We start from the raw sequence: 22,189 nt of genomic DNA, 5'->3' as shown, positions 1-22,189 counted from the left end.
TGTTATGGACATCAACCCCAAGCCACCTCTTGCCGCAGCAGTAATAAGCAGCTATAACAGCAGTAGATGTGTTGTCAGCACTGCTAAACTTTTCAGAAAGGTAAAATGAATGCCAAGTAGGACAGCTTACCTCATTCCTCTGGGACATGTCTGCCGATGAATGTCTTTTCTAGACAGATGACTGAAACATCTGGGGCCTTGAGCAGCCTGATCCAGTGGGACGTGTCCCTGCCCACAACACAGGGGTTGGAACTGGATGATCTTTACAGTTGCTTCCAACCCAAACCATTTTATGATTCTATGAAACAGTTTCAGTGACCTTTTCAGCCCACACTTCAAATATTTAAATAAAGGTGTGCCATGTGCAAAGAAATGTTTGGTTTGACATAACAAGAAATCAGTGGCAGTGGTAGATATGACAGGATCACAAGGTTTTTTCTCACTGAAAATTCTGAAATACAGCAGACTGCTTTTGTGGCCAGCTTCATTGGGCTTGTAAGTGAAATGCAGCAAATGTCTGCTATGTGGCCCTCAACTGCCTGAAACAAATTCATATTGTAATTGATTAAGTGTGATTTAAAGATGGTTTGTTTTAGGATCACATGTGAAAAAACCACATCTCTCTTATTATTATTTTTGTGGCTAGGATTTTACTTATTTTAACACTTAACATGGATAATTTTTTCTTTGAGAGCAGTGCTGAGCAGTACTTTGCCATCATGTGGTCAGTTTACGAGTTTCTTTTGTTTTTAAGCTGTTGAAACTTCCCCTGGCAGAGAAACCTACTGTTCTGCAATAGCTGCCTTGGAATAGAGGAGTACATACAAAAAACATCAGTGTGAAGTATTATTCACACCAGGAATTCACAAGGAACAGACAGCAACTGGAAGAGATTGCTGAAAGACAAGTAAAATCTTAAAAGCTAAAAATGGAGCAGAGAGCACCACCACTAAAAGAAATAAGAATGTCTGTTTGCTTTTTGAAGTGCTTCAAAAAACGAGGAAAAGCAAACTGATATAAGTAAACCACTTTCAGCCTAGAAAAAGTTGTAATGTGCTGCTGTGTGTAGTAAGAGAAAGGTGAGCATTTACAAGTTACAACTAGTTTAAACACTTAATGCAAGAGGAAAGCATAAAAGCATTGCATCAGGCTATTAACTGTTCCTAAGGCACTAGTTCATGGAAGATTTGCATCTCAAAAAGATGAGGCATATGAGCTCCTAAATTAAACAGTAATAACATATACACAAAGAAGCAAAAATATTCTCACCATTCTCTACTTTCTTTCTGGTTTCTTGTATGTGACCCATGAGAAACTTGAAGATCCCTAGGAGTCACTGAACTTACCTCTACCAAAATGCTTCTCTCTGCTGTAGTGATCAAAGGCCGTTGATAGTGAACAAAATCTTGTTTTACCATTTAAAGTATATTTATCCTGCTGAGAATAGCACAAATAAAAGCTGCAACTAACTTCCTGTGACTGTACCAAAGCTATAAAGTTTTAACTCAGTTCCACCTACAAAAACTTTTGCCTGGATTCTAAGAGCCAGGATTCTCTCTATTGCCATCTCTTTAATTCTGCATTTTTGTCAATGCTTCAGTGCTCAAAACTGGACTAGCTGTGATATCAGTTAGGAAAAAACCCAACCAAACAAACATCTTTTATTGTTTGAGTAAGCAGATTTGAAATGGTATTACTAAACAGTAAGTATACATGGACTCCTACTGTTCCATTTTTACAGTTACTCTTATGAGTTGTATTGCACTTTAACCATGTTTACATGTTATTTTTTCCCCATGTTAACTGCCCCTTAGTTCTTAACTTGTTTTAAAACCTAATCTGCCATGAAGGTACATGAAATAGAACAGACTGAGAAAATACTTGAGAATGGCTGTTGTTTACAAAGAAACTAATTTATAGTATGCAGTTACTGATCAGGTAGAACAGTAGTTCAAAAACCAGACTGTATTACAAAGCATTTCTTCAAACATCCATTTTGGATTATTGCTGAAATATACTAATTGGTCTATTCTAGACTAATTTACAAACATTCATAAAATAGTGGAAAATGCATGCTTTAGAAACCTGGTACATTTCATGCCTCTGGACTAAAAACAATATGAAGATGGAAGCAAATGACGGGCATTTATAATGTAGATTAGCAGTGCTTAGAGTTTTTCTTCTTTTGTACTGACAGGCTCTTCAGTTTTTTTCTCATTTCTTTCAGGTGATTTTTTATCTTCGGGTTTAGTCCATGGAGGGCTGTGCAACTTCTGGTAACGGTGAAAACAGCATCAGTGTAAGCATTATATACACAATACGCACATATGTATACAGTAAAAATGAATGCTAAAAATTGATGGCAGAAGTGCATATAGAACTGTTTTTCAGTGAAACTGATGCACCAGTCTTAAACTACTATAACAGATTATGATATTCATCAACTCCATCTAGAAATGGATATTGAACTCTACTGAAGGAAGAATACTCCACAATATTTGAAAGCGCAAACCCATGTAAGCCTGATTCTGCTTTATAATCATGGTCATTTTTCTTTTTTTCTTGGTCTATCAAATGAAGAGCTGAGGTGTATAACATGCTCAAGACTTTTCTGTTGGTAACACAGCTGAATATACATAGCTACACATAATTGCAGATATGTAATTACTTTGGAAATCTCTCCCTTCTTCTGTTCTCAGTCCTATGGACATCATGTCAACAAATTAAGTCATTTGACTACTAGGATAGTGGAGTTCTTCAACTATTAAATGGTTTTGCAAATTGTTACCAATCAGAAGCCATTCTGAACAGACAAATTTTAATCTGGAACAATCAAAGTCTGAACTGAGTAAGCAGTTCTGTTTCAAGAGCACAGAATGTATAACCACATTTGAACATACCTGAAAGCTTGTCTCTCTGTCTGCTGTCTTCAAATGAGATGTTGAATTATTGCGATTCCCCAAACACGTCTTGCCAACCTGTTAATACAGACATCCGAAATAACTACTTCTTATTTTTTTCCTGAAATATTCATGGTTTTCCTAAAAAAATCAGTGTTTTCTTTTAGCCTAGTTGGAACAAAAATGGAATGAAACAAAGTTACTGTAGCTAAGTGAATCCCATACTCCCATCATCATTATAACAATCTAATGTGGCTGTAAATTTAACAACTTAACATTTGTCTAGCTTTTTTTTTTTTCTATCATCACAAATAGTGAAGTTGATTGTTACATTGGTCCCATGGAACAGATAAATAATTACAATTATCTGTTATGGATGAGGAAACAGTAACAAACAGACAAAAACTAGCATTACATTTAGGACTCCTCTACCACTACTGCCTTGTCTGAACTGCTAAATCTTTTACATATAATAATACCTGAGTGGGAATATGTATAATAATTCCCTGAAGGGGAATTCAGATGACTCTGAACATACCTAAAAGCTTGTTAGATTCATTGCTGTCATTTTATTCCAGCAATAATGTCATTTTCTTCACCAATATGCTTTTTAATATGAGAGCAAACAGAATTGAACAGCACAAATAAAATTAATTACATAGTACATTTTTAAACCAAAGAGATCTTGTGTTACGAGTCTTCAGCAGAGATTTACCCAGCAATGAAATTTCTGCTATAATTAAATTAAAGTCCCTTCAGGAGTGGGATTAATGATGCCATAAGCAAAGAAATTAAAATGTGAAATACAGTAAAATGCCAATATGGCTTCACTAAGGGTGAATCACACCTGACAAATGTGGTGGCCTTCAACACAAGGGTAAAACCGTTGTATTAGGGAACAGCAACTGACATGTGACACTGTCCTGCACTGCATCCTTGTCTCTACGTGGGAGAGACATCGATTGGACAGATGGGGACTTGGTGGATAACCAATTGGCTGGATGGTTGCACTCAAAAGAGTTGTGGCCAATGGCTCAATGTCCAAGTGGAGACCAGTGACGAGTATTATGAGGAGCGGCTGAGAGAGCTGGGGTTGTTTAGCCTGGAGAAGAGGAGGCTGAGGGGAGACCTCATTGCTCTCTACAACTACCTGAAAGGAGGCTGTAGAGAGGAGGGAGCTGGCCACTTCTCCCAAGTGGCAGGGGACAGGACAAGAGGGAATGGCCTCAAGCTCCGCCAGGGGAGGTTTAGGCTGGACATTAGGAAAAAATTTTTCACAGAAAGGGTCATTGGGCACTGGAACAGGCTGCCCAGGGAGGTGGTTGAGTCACCTTCCCTGGAGGTGTTTCAAGGATGGGTGGATGATATGCTGAGGGGCATGATTTAGAGATTGGTGGCAATGGTTGGAGTCGATGATCCGGTGGGTCTTTTCCAACCTGGTGATTCTATGATTTCTCAAGGGTCAGTACTGGGACCAGCGCTGTTTCACATCTTTATTGCAGACATAGACACTGGGATTGAGGGCACCCTCAGCAAGTTTGCCTATGATAGCAAAATGTCTGGTGTGGTTAACATGCTGAAGAGAAGGGATGCCATCCAGAGAAACCTTGCCAGGCCTGAATGAACCTCACAAAGTCAAACACGGCCAAGTGCAAGGTCCTACACATGGGTTCAAGGCAATGCCAAGTACAAATACAGGCTAGGGGAGAATGGATAGACAGCAGCCCTAAGGAGAAGGACTTGGGTGAAATGTATCCTGAGCTGCATAAAAAGGAGCACGACCAGCAGGTCAAGGGAGGTGATTCTCCCTTCTACTTTCCTCTGGTGAGATCTCACCTGGAGTACTATGTTCAGTTCTGGGGCCCCCAACATAAGAAGGAAAGGGACCTGTTAGAGCAAGTCCAGAGGAGGGCAATGACGATGATCAGAGGGCTATGAGGACAGGCTGAGAGTTGGGGTTGTTCACAGTCTGGAGAACATAAGGATCTGGGAACACCTTATAGCAGCCTTCCAGTACTTAAAGGGGGCAATGGGAAAGCTGGGGAGGGACATTTTACAAAGGCATGTAGTGATAGGACAAGGAGTAATGGCTTTAAACTGAAAGAGGGTAGATTTAGATTGGATATAAGGAAGAAATTCTTCACTCTGAGGCTAGTGAGGCACTGGCCCAGGTTGCCCAGAGAAGGCATGGATGCCCCACCCCTGAAGGTGTTCAAAACCAGGTTGGACTGGGCTTTGAGCAACCTATTCTAGTGGAAGGTGTCCTTTCCCATGACCGTAAGCTTGGAACTGTATGATCCTTAAGGTCTCTTCCCACTCAAACCGTTCTATCAGTCTGTGATAAAATATTCATAATCTTTGGGCATTGTTTTAAAATGTGCTCACATTGGAATTTCTCTGCTTGTTTTGCTATTAAAATTGATGCATTCAAATTGAGTGAAAATAAATGTGGGGTGTTTAAGTCATCAAGACTCTTTAAACAAAGCAGTAATTTTGTTTGTTTTGAATGTTAACTTAATTCTTCCTCTGAAATGCTTCCTGTTTAGCATAAACCCTTGAAGATTTCCAGTGCTAAGTCAAGCCTAGATAGAATATTTCTGATGCATCAGATATGATTCACCATAGTAGTAAAAGAAGGTGAAAGCATCATTAGTATGTGGACATGAGATCTGCTCATAGGAATATGAATGCAAATGTGCCTTCAACAAGAAACTCCCAATAACATTCACTACCAGGTCTGCTGACATTTCTGAAACCTTTTCTTTTTTAATAGTATGGTTAATAACATTGGCCTAAGAAAGCAAAAGCTATATGTTTATAGGAGAGCAAAGGAATCATGAACAACAAAGAAAAAAAAATCTAAATGCTGTGTTTTGTGGCATATTTTTGGCTAGACTTTCTTAAGAAAATGGAAAGTAAATCTGAATTCCTCCTATAGTTGCTTAAATCACGACACGATAAAAATTGCCTCACTCAGCATGGAACACTAAAAATAAACACCCTCCATGCAAATTAAATATCAAGAAATTTTATAAATATCTTTCAGTAGAAATGACATTAGATTGGAGTTAATTAAAAAGCAAGAGATTGACAAGGGGGAAGAAAATTCATTAAGTTTTTGCACTTGAGAAATTCTGACAGTCCCTTGCTTGAAACAAAGTTGATCTATGAACAGGTGTGAAAACGAAAATGAAACATGTTATTAAGAAATCTACTTGGAGAGGAGACAGCTGCCTCCCTTCTGAAAGCATCTAGAGAGACAGTGGTACTGCCAAGAATTTTATAATACATTAGGGGAGGTTTAGTCATGTTTAAACTGCTGAAGTGAGCCTCTGAGATGGTGCAGTTGAAGGGATTGACGGTGGGGGCTCTTTTTCATACTTTTCCCACTATTGAAAGTAATTAATAGAAGTTGATTTAATATCATATAATATGGAATAATCACGAAGTGCTGATTAAAAAAATCTATGGATAAAGCATCTACTCCTTTTATGAAAAAAAATGAATTAACAGGTGGTTTATGTTCTCAATAAAGACTAAAGAATGTGATTAAAAATCTTGAATATTAATACTTCAAAAGCTTAAAAGCGTGGTCCTGGCAGAACTCGTATTCAAAATGCTAGTGAGCAAGATTTAAAAAAATGTTTTCAGCTTAGTCATGTTTAGAAAAATTTGAGGGTTTCAGAGACATAGGTGAGTATCTTGAGGACAAAAATGTTACAAGTCAAAAAAGTAACATTATTTCAGGTTCTATAATGAAGAGCACAAAAATAACACTAATAAAATATGAACTAATTTACAAATCCATAATTTTACTCTAACTGTATATACTTAAAAATTTTAGGTAACCTATTTCACCAAGAAAATGCACAAGGTCAGAATCAAAACCTATTAATTGAAATTAATAAAAGTATAGGTCAAGCATCTAAGACATATGCAAAGAAGGAAAAAAAGGATGCCTTAGAGAAAATAAAAGCTTATGATAAAACCAATGTTTTTAAAGTGCCTAATCTCTCATACTTTTTTTCATAGACCAGATAACAAATGCCACGTTGGTAGGAAAACAAAAGTGAAGATTTATGTCTGTAGTATTTAACAGTTTTTTTCACTCGCCTTTGTTTTCCTTTTTAGTAACACACCATATGGATTGCTGTTGGAGAAAGATAGTAGAATGGGACAGTTTTCCAAACAAAGTAACTCCTGTGCCCTTATGTTGTTAAAGCATACGGCATACATTATTGATTCCTTGTCACTGTGAAACTTTGCACATCATTAACAAATAAATCACAGATCGAACAACAGTGATGATTTTCAACACACCATCAGTCAACAGCAATTCAATAGCCAGAATTGTAACCAGTCACTGTGGATGAGCTGTGTACATCCACTGGCTCACGGCTTAAAGTCAATTCAGTTCCTAAAGCTGAAACAGACGGGTATAACAGCATCTTCTGCTATAACCATAACATGAGTTTAAAACAACCTAAACTGAATTTCCTACATATACACCATCGTGCGTATATATAAACATATACAACTATGGAATCAGAGAATCCTTTAGGTTGGAAAAGACCTTTAAGATCATCAAGTCTAACCGTTAACCCAACACTGCCAACTTCACCACGAAACCGTATATACCTGCATGTATACTTATATGCACATATCCAGACAGAGGTGTATATATATAAATACACATATATGTATATATAAACACATGATTATAAAAATATAAACACATCATCTTTACTTCACCTGAAGACCACCTCAAAAAATTGGGGAAATATAAACCCAATGTGCTACAATACCTCTCACAGCCATGAATGATATATAGGAAAAAATTCCAAATATTAAACCTCTTTTTTTTTGTTTCTGTGCTAGTTCCTCTATGCCAAGTGGTGGAAAGATTGTTCTGTTTGCTCTTCTGTGTGAGTCTCTCTTTCTGTCAGATTCATTCCTGTGAGAAGTATGCTAATTACATAATACAGTATGATAGCCTGACATAGTGGAAATCAGAAAAAAAGCAAAAATAATTGCTTTCAGAAAATGAAGGGGTTGAAATGTTGTCAGTGTAGGTTTTCTACCTTATGAAGATGAGATTTTACAAGTGTCTGCTGGAAGGGATACTGAGATTTTGTCAAGCTTTGAATTGAGGCTTTAGCTTCTCAGGGATGTGAGGGTAAACTTGTATCTCTCTTTCTTTCACAACAGCAGGCACTCCCACTGCCCTGTTTGTGAGGTAAAGAAGAGGAGAGGAACAGTAAGATGCTGACTCTGAAAACCTCTATGTTGGACACTAGCTCATGCACAAACCCTCTGATGCCATGGGATACAGCAGAGCTCAGCCTTGCCCCTCATAATTTGCTGTCTTCACTCCTTGTACCTCCAAGGATGAGGAATCACAGCATGAATCAATAATCCCCTCAACGTACGCCTGTCCAGAGATACAGACATGTGGGCAAAAAGCAGCTTTCTCCATTTCTCACGTAAGATAATTTGCTTTTCTTCCAAATAATGGACATTTCTTTAAATATTATTACTAGAAAAAGCTAAAAAATGCTACGAACATAATGAAAGACTAAGAGCATCCAAGTAAGAACAATGTTCAGAAGGTTTAAAAAACAATGTAAGGCAGTAGGTCTCAGAAAAAAAACCATCTCAAGTTGGTCTTATTGCTTTGGTGCAACTCCACCAAATGCTTTTGTACCATCATAACAACGCAGGCTGTAATTTAAAACCTTGTCAGCAATACTTATGTTGTATTATTATGACATTTTTGGATTCCTAGAAAGACATTAATCAAGTGACAAAGATACAGCGCTGACAGCAAAAAAACTAATATTCTCAAATTCAAACTTCATTACTTAAGTTTATTTCCTGCCATTTGCATTTAGAACAAAACAGGCAGTTGATTCTGAACTACATTCTGTGCTTTACTCTGCCTTCCTTTTAGAAGCCCACGGTTAGGCGTTTCAAAAGGAACGGGGATGGTAGACTAAATTCCCTATTTTTAATATACTTCTGCAAAAAGCCAGTGTGGCATATAGGCATTTAAAACACAATGCAAGCTAAACACATTTTTACACCAAGTTCTCAATTCTCCAAAAATCTCCTTATACTTCAAACTGTTGTTTTGGAGATTCACTGAGTATTTACTCTATTTTTATCACAAAACATCAAGAAAGATCTAATGTTTGAATACTCAAAAATGCTCTAAGACACATCTGTCAGAATTCAAAGTAGTGAAAGCTAAACATTTCCCAATGAAAAGGCTTCAGGAAAAAGAAATTCTGGAAAAATTTTTTCAGGTGTGTTTGTTTGATAGTTAGAAATGCCTCTTCACAGTTTTCACTGTTATAAGCTCTTTTCAAATTGTATAGTTTCTTCTTAACACCTCCTTAAAATGCAGGTTTGCCATAATTTACAATTATTAAGACTAAAGACAAGGTAAGTCTTGCTTTTCTTCCATGTGGAGGAGTTGGCCTGTGGGCATCTGCTGCTCAGAGACTGGCTGAGCATCAACTAGTGGGTGGTGAGCAATTGTGTTGTGCATCAATTCTTTTGTATATTCGCTTCTGTTTTTATCATCCCTTCTTTTTGTGTTCTATTAAACTTTCTTTATCTTAATCCATGACTTCTACTTTCTTCCAGATTCTCTCCCCCATCCCACTGCAAGGAGTGAGTGAATGCCTGAGCGGTATTTAGCTGTGTGCTGGGTTACACCACAACACAAAAACTTTAAGAAACACATTAATGATCTATTTGTGTTTGCAAATAAAATTTTCATACAACAAATGCATTTTGCCTTGAGCAACATATTTTGTATAAGAAAAAGGAAAAAATAATATCTAGAACACTAAGTGAGAAAATGAACAAGATAGGAAAATTGTGGTGGGGCACGTATCTTGAAATGCTGTCTATGAGTTCAGTACACAGTTTGATTAAAACATTGTCTTTGTGTGAAATTCTGTATATAAAATATGCAGCTTGATCAGTAAAGGATGCAAAATTTCAGAAGTTACGGTATTCAGTTCACCTAGTGAATTATACAGCAGAGCTGGAGTGGTTCACAGCTGGATGTATAAATTATAAAGGTGGATCAGCCAAGTGTGCATCTTCATTTAAAAAGAGTTTTCAAAAAGTCAGTCAAAATTCAGCATATCCCTTGGCTATTTAAACTATGCAATTTGATCTGAAGCCGCTGAACAATGTAACCAAAAGGGTATTCCACTGCTTCAACGCAGTGAATGAGAACTGGCTTTATTGCTTAAATAATCATCCAGCATATCACAAGTGGACAGGAAATCAAGAAGCTTAAATAAGTGATACTATATTCAGCTTTTACAATTAGAAAATAATTCCCCCACTGCTAAAGGATATCATATAGATTCAGTAGACCAAATGATGCAGCTTCAGCATTCCTTCACATGGCTACAGCCCTCCTTTTGGCTTCAGCTGGCACTAAGGCAGAAATGTGGGATGTTTGCAGAGTACAATCAAGACGAAAGGACTGACCTATTTCTGAAGAAACTAAACCAGGTAGAGGAGACAAGGATGGCAAAACTACACCAAGTGACAAACTAGATATCTTAATAAAATTGGTACTTTGCTGTATCGTTCCTACAGTCACGTGTCTCGTCACCTGCACAAAGCACTAGGTATGCTATAGGCAAAAGGAGGACGATGATTTGCTCACTTACAATGGCAACGATTAGCTTAAGCTACTGTAACTCACAAAAAAGAAAAAGAAGTTTAACATCACTGAATTTTCACTATGCTTGGATGACACATCTCTTTGGAATTATTCAGACAAACCTGCATGTCCAGGTCTTTCTGCATTTCTTGTACTATTGGTTTAAATGACCCGAAGCCCTCAATAGACAAACATGGTTAAAATTAGGTAAAACTTTCAAATGGAAATTAAATTAAATTAATTAAAAGTGAAAAAATTTAAGCAATTTATATTAAAAAAAAGGAAAGGGCTAGATATCCTCATTAGACAAAACCTACCTACAAATTCTACCATACTTTGCAATGAATCAGATGTTTGCATTGTTATTAAACCCTGTCTAGCACATAAGCTGCAGATTTCTCACATTTTAAAAGGGCTAAATTGTACTTATTCATGTAAAAAAACTATTACTACTTGTACCTGAGAATGACACATTTATTGCATCATGACATTTTAGGTCTCTACTACATGAAGCACATACTTCTCTATCAGTTTGGGTTTTTTTCCCCCACATTGAAGGGATATTTTGATTTTTTGATATTTTTTCTTTTACCCTGACTCATAAAAATACAAACTGTCCAATTTCTGAAGTGACACGTAACCAAACTGAGACTTCGAAAATCAAAATTTCGTGCTGCCGTATAATAAACGCCCTCAATGAAATAAGTAATCTGCTGAATATGATTTGATTTTTTTTTTCACTTCTCACAATAATACCCATACTTCCATGAAAGATTTCTTTAACAGTTCTTTTCTACAACATTTATGATTTACATATATGCAGAACCGACGACACTCTACTAAAATGTTTTTCTGCAGTGGAACTAACATTGCTAGCCAAGTTAGGTCCTCAGTTTAATCAAGGACTCATTTTAGCAGATCTACTCATGAATTTATGAGATATCTGTACTTCAGTCTCCTTTGACTCTCATTATTTAGAAGAAAGAGAGATATATATATCAGAACGTATGTGAAAAGTACATATGTTTTCATAAGACAACTCTGCAGTTCTTCACAACTCTTTCCTATTTTAGAGCACAGTATATTGAGTGGATGGTTTAAACTAATTTGATGTAACTTCTTTTAACCTTCATAGTGCTCATTTAGGGAAAAGAATTACTGAATTCACTTTAAGAATTTTATCAGGTTGAAATTTTATTATAATGATCATGGCTTTTTTTTCTTTCATTACTCCTTTGAGAAAGCAATGCGAGAGTACAACATGATCAAAGCTCTGCAATTGAAACCAAAAGAGAAAAATGAAGTAAAATGCTGTGGTTGCCTAGAAACATGTACAAGCTTTGCTCCAATACTCAGTGTCCTTTGTCACTGAATGATTAATGAACACATGGTGTTTGTTTACTGCATGAAATTAAGGCAGTAAATAAAAGCATTATCACTTTTATTTATCAGAAAAGACTACAAGGACAAAATCTAAGATGCAAACACAAAAAAGGATCACTTTATAAATTGTTTGATGGTTTGGCACTACCAAATACATGCATAAAGAATTATTTGTTATGAAAAAAGGGATAAAGTACATTGTGGTGTAAAAGCCGAAAAAAAGAAGAAGGTCCCAAAGGCTTTTGGGAAGAGAGAAAAGGTAAATTATACTAGGAAAAGAGCTCTGAAAACTCTAGTTCTATGCAGAGACTTTCACAAGCCAGTCACAGGGAAATATCTCCAGTCCAGACTAAGACAAAATAGTATTGACTAGATTCCTCTAATAAAATAATAACAACCTAAATAATGGAAAACTTTGGCCTCTGACAAAGTTCAGATGATTTGAAATAATCAAGATGATATATTTCCGGATATCCTACCTACTTCTGGCTTCTGCATATCCCATGTCAAATCTAATGAAAGGAAAGGTGTCAGCAGCATCTACTTTTAAAATCAGCCAATATAATTTGCAAACAAAATTTCATATGTATTTTTTTCCAATGTCAACTACGCTAATTAGTATAAACACACATAAAACCATAAAGACAAAAATTGCAATGGGATTAAAAATCTGAGAGAGAGAAACAGAAAGATAAGTAGCCACAAAGACCGAAAAAAAAAATGATTGAGACCAGGAACTAGCTATGTTCTCCTTTTATTTCTTGCCTTAAGAACTGAAACACTATAAGTTCTTCTCTGGTCAGTCCTTACTAGAGTAGTTCTTCCAAAACATAAATCACATTTCGTTTATCAGAGAAAGAATTAGATGATCTTTTCAAAGCCCTGACAAAGCGTTGCTGAAATATTAGGTTTCTAAGCAACATCTTAGTTTTGAGGATATTCATTAAGTTCATGCTCTTTTATCTTGACCTCAACATCCATTTATTTTTTTCAACATATTTTTAAATTAAATTAAAATTATTAAAATTATTTTAATGTTTTAGTTCACTTTGAAAATCTACTGCCTTTCTTTAATCAATCCTTGGGTTTACAAGAAAACTTCCTCATTTTCACAAGTGACATTTGTCTGATATCTATAGTGAAGGCTGGCAATTCTGACATAAGGAGATGTTTAGTTCTCCCATGACAGAGTCCAGAGGAGTTGTGGAAAACTGAAGTGTGGAATCCTGTGAGTGTGGACAGATTTCTGATAAAATTTCATGGGTCAGTGTGGGGATGGTAGCAGAGAAAGGGAGAAAAATACCTGAAAAGAAGAATTATTTAATGGTCCTCTGGCAAGAAAGAAGAGTACTTCGAGTGCAGCCACAATCTGAATATAAGTATTTCTCTAAAATATTATGTATATTGTGTATTATCTGAGCTGTATATGTATCCTTCACATTTAAGACCAGACTCTTGCAATCTGCCTCCTGTGCCAGACGCAAAGCTGCTTCACTCTGCTGGTTGCTGCACCTCAAAACAGCTCCATGCTGGGAAAGGCTTCACAGCTGGGAACAGCTTCACAGCTATGTACGCGAAGAAGTAACTCTTGGAATTTTCTTTGAATCATACCAAGCAATTGGCTTTACATTAAACAAAAAAGCAAACTAAATTTCTATTGCCAATTAAACATGGACATAAATAAATAAATAAATAGATACCTTATAAGTCCTTCTTAATGTATTAGAAGTCTCTCTTAATGTAAAGAGAATAGGTCTTCCTCTATCTGAAAGTTTTTTCAATTACACTGGACATGCTGTTTTTAATTGGGATAAATACCACACTGTTTATGGCTTCTGTGCTCGGAGGTGTGACTGCCCTAAGAGCCTTTTTTTGTAACACAGCTCTAAAAGTCATTCCTCGAACAGACACTGAGAGCACAGCTTAATAAAATTTTTCTGCATTACTGTCAATCCTAGATTGTTATTTTTAAATGTGAACATAGAATGTAACTATGATTATTAAATAATACCCACTTTTCAGCTGGAAAATTAATTTCTAGCAGCAATATATTTAAAAGCCAGATAAGACCGATAAAACTATTGCCTGCTTAATTTTCCAATGAAGAACATAATCTATCAAGGCACAGTGAATCTGAATACCCCCCTCTGGTATTCTTTTTTTAATTTTACTACTTTTTCCTCCATATGGGAGGTTTTGTCAAATACAGATTTAACAAACCTTAAAGATTTAAAATTAAAAGTAAATGAGTCCAATGTAATATAGAATTGGTCTTAAAATATGATGACTGAGAGATTAAATTATATAGAACTTAATCCTATTACTCAAATTTAGATATATAGACTAATGCCTTTTTCTTTGAATTATAATGCTACTTAGAAGGAGGCAGGGAACAGGGTTAGATTTTAATTTAACTTGATTTGTGAAAAATAGTTTTACTCCTCAAGACTTCTGGCTCCAGCTGGAGTCCTCCTCTGCTTTATCAGACAAATTTTTCATACCAAGCAGCATATTATGCTGACTAAATGGTTAAATACACTAGATCCTAGAAGCACAAAAAAGACACCACCACCCTCTGATCAAAATAACTCAATCCCTGATTTCACGGAAAAGTGCATCGTTTGGGTTTATTTCATTGTATTACTTGACAGAGAAATTAAATACTCTCTTGATTTGTGAAATGCATTAACAACTTTTCTTCTCTCTTCCTCTGTAAAAAAAAGTTGTTTGAACCACAACTATTCAGCCAAAATCAAATCAGCCTCTACTTAAAATAATCTATATTCCATCAAACCTTCCATAAATTTGCCAGGTGGTAACGAACCTGTAGTCATAAACTAAGTGGAGTTCACTGACTGCAGAATTTTACATCATATTCTTTCTTCTCCTCCTTCTCTTTTTAGTAATAAGAAACAAAGTTTCCCTCAGCTTTAGACATTAAGAAAGGTGCAACAGGAAATTACACACTCCTCCTGTATACACGATTTCTCCTTGTCTCTGCCCCCCTCTAGAGAATGTAGCAGAGGGGAAGTTATTTATAATTGAATAAACTTTTAAAATATTTGTAATAAATGGACAACATATACAGGTTGGATATGAAATTATCTAAGATATGTTTTCCAATCTTTTCTTTACAGCGCTACATGCTGCTAGGATGGCTACCAGCAAGCTGCCCAGTTATGTCCAGAGGAGTCTGTTATATTTCTTGCCAAACTAACCTGATCGCCTTCTATGACCAAGTGACTAGACTCTTGGATGAGGGAAAGGCTGTGGATGTAGTCTTCTTGGACTTTAGTAAAGGCTTTGATACAGTTTCTCACAGCATTCTGCTTGAGAAACTGTCAGCCTCTGGGCTGGACAGGCGCACACTCTCCTGGGTGGAAAACTGGTTGGCTGGCCGGGCCCAGAGAGTGGTGGGAAATGGAGTTAAATCCAGCTGGAGGCCAGTGACAAGTGGGGTTCCCCAGGGCTCAGTGCTGGCTCCAGCCCTGTTCAATGTCTTTATCAATGATCTGGATGAAGGCATCGAGTGCACCCTTAGCAAGTTTGCGGATGACACTAAGCTGGGTGGAAGTGTTGATCTGCTGGAGGGTAGGGAGGCTCTGCAAATGGATCTGAACAGGCTGGACCGCTGGGCAGAGTCCAATGGCATGAGGTTTAACAAGGCCAAATGCCGGGTCCTGCACTTGGGGCACAACAACCCTATGCAGTGGTACAGACTAGGAGAAGTCTGTCTAGAAAGCTGCCTGGAGGAGAGGGACCTGGGTGTGTTGGTTGACAGCGACTGAACATGAGCCAGCAGTGGCCCAGGTGGCCAAGAAGGCCAATGGCATCTTGGCTTGGATCAGAAACGGTGTGACCAGCAGGTCCAGGGAGGTTATTCTCCCTCTGTACTCGGCACTGGTGAGACCGCTGCTCGAATACTGTGTTCAGTTCTGGGCCCCTCACCACAAGAAGGATGTTGAGGCTCTGGAACGAGTCCAGAGAAGAGCAACTAAGCTGGTGAGGGGGCTGGAGAACAGGCCTTATGAGGAGGGGCTGAGAGAGCTGGGGTTGTTTAGCCTGGAGAAGAGGAGGCTGAGGGGAGACCTCATTGCACTCTATAGCTACCTGAAGGGAGGTTGTAGAGAGGAGGGAGCTGGCTTCTTCTCCCAAGTGACAGGGGACAGGACAAGAGGGAATGGCCTCAAGCTCCGCCAGGGGAGATTTAGGCTGGACATTAGGAAAAAATTCTTCACTGAAAGGGTCATTAGGCACTGGCACAGGCTGCCCAGGGAGGCGGTTGAGTCACCTTCCCTGGAGGTGTTTAAGGCACGGGTGGATGAGGTACTGAGGGGCATGGTTTAGAAATTGGTGGGAATGGTTGGACTCGATGATCCGGTGGGTCTCTTCCAACCTGGTGGTTCTATGATTCTATGATTTAGAGGCAGGTAATGCGTTCAGCTGTTCATTCCAGAGCTCTTGTGACAGTTTTTTTTCCTAACAGCTTCTATGTTGCACAGAAAATTGGTCAAGGTAGTGCTATACTTTCTTTGGACTACTAAGCAGACCATGAGCTCTCTAAACAGATTTTGTCTCTCTTCCTTTTTTTCCCTTGTTTATCTGTATTGTTATAATTGCAGCCATAACACGTGCATTTGGGATTTCTGTTAACAGCTGTTAACACCACGCTGTTTGAATGAGAGTTTTGCCTCAGTAAAAACAGAAGATTTAACTTTCTCTCAGACACGTCATAAGAAAAACACAGCTTGTGGCTTTCCCAGACTGGCAGTGGACGAGATTACATGCTTTCAACTACTGCACTGTCACCTTTTACATTTCCCTGAAGGTTTTGTTTTATCAAAGGAAGCATCTGTGACAGCTGCACCTGATTATTAATGCAAACAATACGTAAACAAGGATCTGCACCTCGCTGTAATGCAGCAACTCTTCAATCGGGAACAAGCCACTTCTTGAAATTCTTAAACATCAAATCACATCTCCTCCACTGCTGCTCTTCCTGCAAGAGCTCTACAAGTTCTATTAAGCAGTCTTTAAAAGAAATCCAGAGAGTATACCTGCATAGACTGACAGCGAAAAGCATTTGCTCCTTGGCACTTTAATGCAGAACATAGCTATCTGATGAAATATGCGTACCAGCTTGACTAGGAAAAGTAAGTCACATTGATAATTGCCTAAGGCATTAATGTTTTCATCCAATCTAAATTAGATTCTTATTTCTAGGTGAGCTAATCTTACATCTTGAGAGTCGCATTCCTGGATGCTCTGGTTTTCTTCCTTTCTTGAGGCCATGTGAAGATTCTCTTTCTCTGCTGAGACATTTCGCTGGACATGGGAAATGAAAAAAAAAAAGAAAATAAACAATTAATACAGATAAAACTTCAGAAATGTCATATTTGAAAAATGAGGATAATGACCAGAAATCAAGAGTTCAGATATTGCAAACTGCTAACTACCTTATACGCTGCATTTTCATCAAGTGTTGTAAAGGGCATATTTTAATATTCCTTCTCATTAAAATAAGGAGAAATCCCTTGCAAAGGATTGCTTCCATACAAGTAATCAACACTTTCCAACTGACCACGCAAAAGTGACTTGACGCTATATTTTTTTTGTATGTTAAACAAAAATCAAATTAAGCAGAAATTAAAGTATCTTTTCTTTTGTGCAAATGTCTGAATTAAGGAGTATAGGAGAAGGAAACCCCCCACCCCCATTTTTAAAACTTATATTTCTCTGACTCTTGTGGATTCTGAGAAAGATTTAGGCCCTGAGTTAAAGCTGTTTATGAACTGCTTTAACTTACTTCAGCCGTCTACAGACTCTCCCTGCTGAGACCTCCCGTCATTATGAGCTGGCAGAAAGTGTTCCATTTCATGCCTTTCACTTACCTCCTTACACTCCAAATGGAGTGCTGTATGGGAGAGCTATTCTACAACCCAGGCTATCATTTTATATAAGCAGTGAATTGCCTTGCACTGAAATACTGGTCATTTTAGGCCTGGCTTTCCATATTTCCTTCAACTTTTAAGATTGAAAGGGACATGAACTGGAAGAATAAGGATAACATTTTATAGAGAGCTTGCACTGTATTTGTACCTCAGTATTTTTTAATTTAGCTTGATGACTTCACAATTTTGTGGCCCTCAATACTAGACCATAGCATAACATGACAAAGAATACAAAATATAAGAATATATAGAATATAACAAAAGTTATAACCTCTTTGTTATCCTTAGTTCTGCAGTATTATTTGTTTTAAAATATTCGTCTTCCAGTGTCTAATTCAAAGTCCGCTGAAATTCGTAGAACCATAGAATGGTTTGGGTTGGGAGGGACCCTAAAGATCATCCAGTTCCAAGCCCCCTGCCATGGGCAGGGACACCGCCCACCAGACCAGGCTGCTCAAGACCCCATCCAACCTGGTCTTGAACATTTCCAGGAAGGGGGCATCGACAACTTCCCTGGGCAACCTGTTCCAGTGTCTCACCACTCTCAGTGTGAAGATTTTCTTTCTAATGTCTAATCTAAATCTTCCCCCTTCCAGTTCATAGCCATAGCCCCTAGTCATACCACTACCTGACCTTGTAAAAAGTCCTTCCCCAGCTTTCCTGTAGGCCCCCTTCAGGTACTGGAAGGTTGCTATAAAGTCTCTCTGGAACCTTCTCTTCTCTGGGATGAACAACCCCAACTCCCTCAGCCTGTCCTCACAGAAGAGAGGCTCCAGCCCTCTAATTATCTTTGTAGCCCTCCTCTGGACCCATTCCAACAGTTCCATATCCTTCTTATGCTGAGGATTCCAGAACTGGACACAATACTCCATGTAGAGTCTCATGAGAGTGGAGTAGTGGGGCAGAATCACTTTCCTTGACCTGCTGGACGTGCTTCTTTTGATGCAGCCCAGGATACACTTGCCTTCTGGTCTGCAAGCACGCATAGCTGGCTCATGTAGGGCTCCTCGTAAACCAGCACACTCAAGTCCTTCCCCACAGGGCTGCTCTCAATCATGTCATCCCTCAGCCTGTACTGAAATTGTGGATTGCCCCGACCTAGGTGCAGGACCTTGCACTTGGCTTTTAGAACCTCATGACAGTCACACAGGCCCACTTCTCCAGCTTGTCCTCTGGATGATATCCTGTCCTGCTGGTATGACAACTGCACCACTCAGCTTGGCGTCATCTGCAAACTTGCTGAGGGTGCGCTCGATCTTGCTGTCCATATTGTCAATGAAAATATTAAACAGCACTTGTCCCAGTATGCACCCCTGAGGGACACCACTTGTCCCGAATCTCCATCTAGACATTGACCCATTGACCACTACTCTCTGAATGTGACCATCCAACCAATTCCTTACCCACCAAACATTCCACTCATCAAATACCATTCATGGAATGAATGTAAATTACCTAAGATTTATAACGTTTTCTAAAATATACCTTTGCTAGCCTCCCCCCCAAATAAGAACCTCAAAACTTATTCTTACTGTGATAAATATATTACTAGTAAATAACCCAATTTAAAAAAAAAGGCACTGATGCACCACTTTCTGTTATAAATTTCAGATAATGAAGAGTTTATAACTATCCTCAGGGCTTTGGCTTTGGCTTCAATTTGTCTGCAAGAAATCTTGAAACTCTTCAGGGGAGTGCAGGCATGAAGCTCATCAAACTTATTTATCTGAAAAGCTGGAACTTCAGATACCAGTTTTGAAAGCTTGAACCATCCTTTCTTCATGTGACTTATACTGCATTGAAATACTAATTAGTTTTTCAAAAGTTTTCAAAAATAATGGAGAGCAGGAGAAAAGAAACATGGTTCTTCAGTGAATAATTGTTAGTTTTTATAGAACTACTAGAAAAACTGATGAGGAGGTGAATGGATTAAAAGAGATCAATATAAATAATGGGTTTGTTAAATAATGAATGTCATTTCATACCTGTATTGACTGATCTGCTTGTTCAGCTTAAAAGAATTATTACAGTTCTGCAAACTTCAATTTCTTCCCATTGAGCAAGAGAGGCATATGTTCAGTGAATGACAGTACACAGATTCACCTGATTTCTTGACTATCTGAACAACTAAATCCACACGGGATGCCAGAAAAAACAGTCAGTTTGAAACCTTATTAACTCAGGAGAATAAATGCCTCTACATAGTGCCTCTCATTTCAGAATCTGATTCCTGCTCAGGATTATACCTTAGCAAATTATACACACAGTGTATAAACCCAATTTCTCAGCATGTTGTACTCATTTCTCCAGAACAAGGGAAAATCTGGGATATTTAGGTGAGGCTGCCATCAAGAAAGCACCTTCCCAGTGTCACCTTTTTCAAATGTTTACAGCATTTACTACCTCTAGGAAAGTATATAACAAGAACATTTCTGTAATATGCAAAATAGTCAAGTACAATATTATATCCTAGAATTCTTCCTCTTTTTGTCTCTCCCCAAACAAAAGGTAAAGATTCTTCTAGGTGTTTCAATTTTCATTTGATAGCCATAACGAGTAGGATCAGATTCTGTAACAGCCTTTAAAAATCACTTACGTCAGTTGCACTGCTCAGACACTGGCCAAGGTATTCTAACTGATTAATATACCACTTCAGCTACTGCACACATCTTACCCTAAGCTGACATCGATCTGCCCATCTCAAGTTCTAGTTTAAAACTCCATCACAGTTACTACAGCAGCCAAAGGAGGGTACCAGAACAGAGGGCAAGAAGGTGTTTTGACAGTCCCTGTCTGGATCCTGTAGATTTGAGTTCTGTCCTTCTGGCCAGAACACTACAGGTTTGATACCAAGATTTACATCTTACATGAAAAAAAAAAAAAATCAAAATAAAAATTAATACTTTGAAGGCTTATCTATTTTCTGATGATGTGGGAGTCTTTGAGGTAGACTTCACAATCAAGATTCTTTGTTGTTATGAATAATCTAACAAAAAATGAACACGCCATTTTTTGTCTGAATGAGGTCTATTTACTAGACTGACAGCTTACCTAATAAAAATGCCATCGAGTGTTCCAGAGTGAAACGGTTTGGAACCAGTTTCTGAACTCCATCCCAATTTGCTTAAAGCTATCTGAACACTCCTCAAAGCTATTCAATAAAGGATTTTGCATGTGAACATTTTTTCAAGGATCATCAACCCTTTTATCTTTTTTCCTTTGGAATTATTCAGAACTTACAGCATCTTCCTGGTGACTTCTTACAAGCTTGACTAAAAAATCCAAGCTTTGAATTTCAGATGCTTGAAATAATCAAAACTGTTTACAATGCATTTAAGGTATATGCTTGCAGACAAAACTAGGCTGTTGGTGTGCACTTTGCTTGCAGCAAAACTTGCAGAATACTTATGACAGAGAAGCAAGCCAACCTCATTATTTTTATGAGTTCTCTTCCAAAGTCTGAACTGGAATAAATGGCAGAGTTCAACTCTACTTCATACCTTTGAAATTTCCTTCAGTTATCCTTCAAATATTTTTCATTTCGATTATAAAACACATTTTCTTCTCAACAGTTATTACAATATCCTCTTTTTAACTGCTAAATAAAACTGCAATTTAAGTCAACTAAGTTCCATCTTTACAAAAGGTTTTTTGACTTTGATATGTAGTTCAAATCTTTCTGCATTAGAAATTGGCTTATCAGATCTTTCTTCTTCCCATGTGGCTTTTTGGCATGACTGCACAGCTCTTACTCTCAAGTCAGCATTTGTTCACGTGAGATGCCAGACTGTTGTTGACAAGACAGCTTGCCAGAGGACCGGCCAACACAAATACGGATTCCATCAAGGCATTTATTTCCTGGTACTTCAACTGTCATCACTGACTACTTGTTTCTACACTGAGAGTTTCTAGTGATATTCAATTTCCACATAAAAAAAACAAACCCAAAAACATTTAAGGATATTCATACTGATCTAACAAGACTGCACAGCATTTTGAATATAAGCAAAAAAATTAATTAATTTTTGGCAGAATGCATGTTCTGATACACAAGCACCAAAAAAAACCAAGTTCTACGATAGCCATGATTATTTTTCACTAATGATGGGCAATCTCCTTATATGCATAGTCATAGCCCATTTTAATAAACTCTGAATGGAGAAATAATCTGAGTTTGCCCAGAAACACATTTTTTTGCCACTGGAGGCTTTGTTGGCTCAATCTACCGCATTCAAAAACTACCTACAGCAAAGACTTGCTAGGCT

At 37.8% G+C, this 22,189-nt stretch overlaps 1 protein-coding gene across 1 annotated transcript in view; it reads right to left on the bottom strand.

The window, feature by feature from the left end:
• Nucleotides 1–487: 487 nt before the first annotated feature.
• LUZP2 (leucine zipper protein 2) overlaps nt 488–22,189 on the bottom strand; it is a 198,292-nt gene continuing 176,590 nt past the window's right edge. The window contains exons 10-12 of the mRNA XM_069857454.1: nt 17,212–17,298; nt 2,901–2,978; nt 488–2,273 (exon numbers count right to left, since the gene is read on the bottom strand). Coding sequence (XP_069713555.1) covers nt 2,169–2,273; nt 2,901–2,978; nt 17,212–17,298 — 270 coding nt within the window. The 3' untranslated portion in view covers nt 488–2,168. The remainder of the gene's footprint in view (nt 2,274–2,900; nt 2,979–17,211; nt 17,299–22,189) is intronic.

This window comes from Phaenicophaeus curvirostris, chromosome 5, assembly GCF_032191515.1.
Source record: "Phaenicophaeus curvirostris isolate KB17595 chromosome 5, BPBGC_Pcur_1.0, whole genome shotgun sequence".
Classification (NCBI taxonomy): Eukaryota; Metazoa; Chordata; class Aves; order Cuculiformes; family Cuculidae; genus Phaenicophaeus; species Phaenicophaeus curvirostris.
Note: the sequence above shows the minus strand (reverse complement) of the source record. Positions and strands in the feature narration are given on the sequence as shown.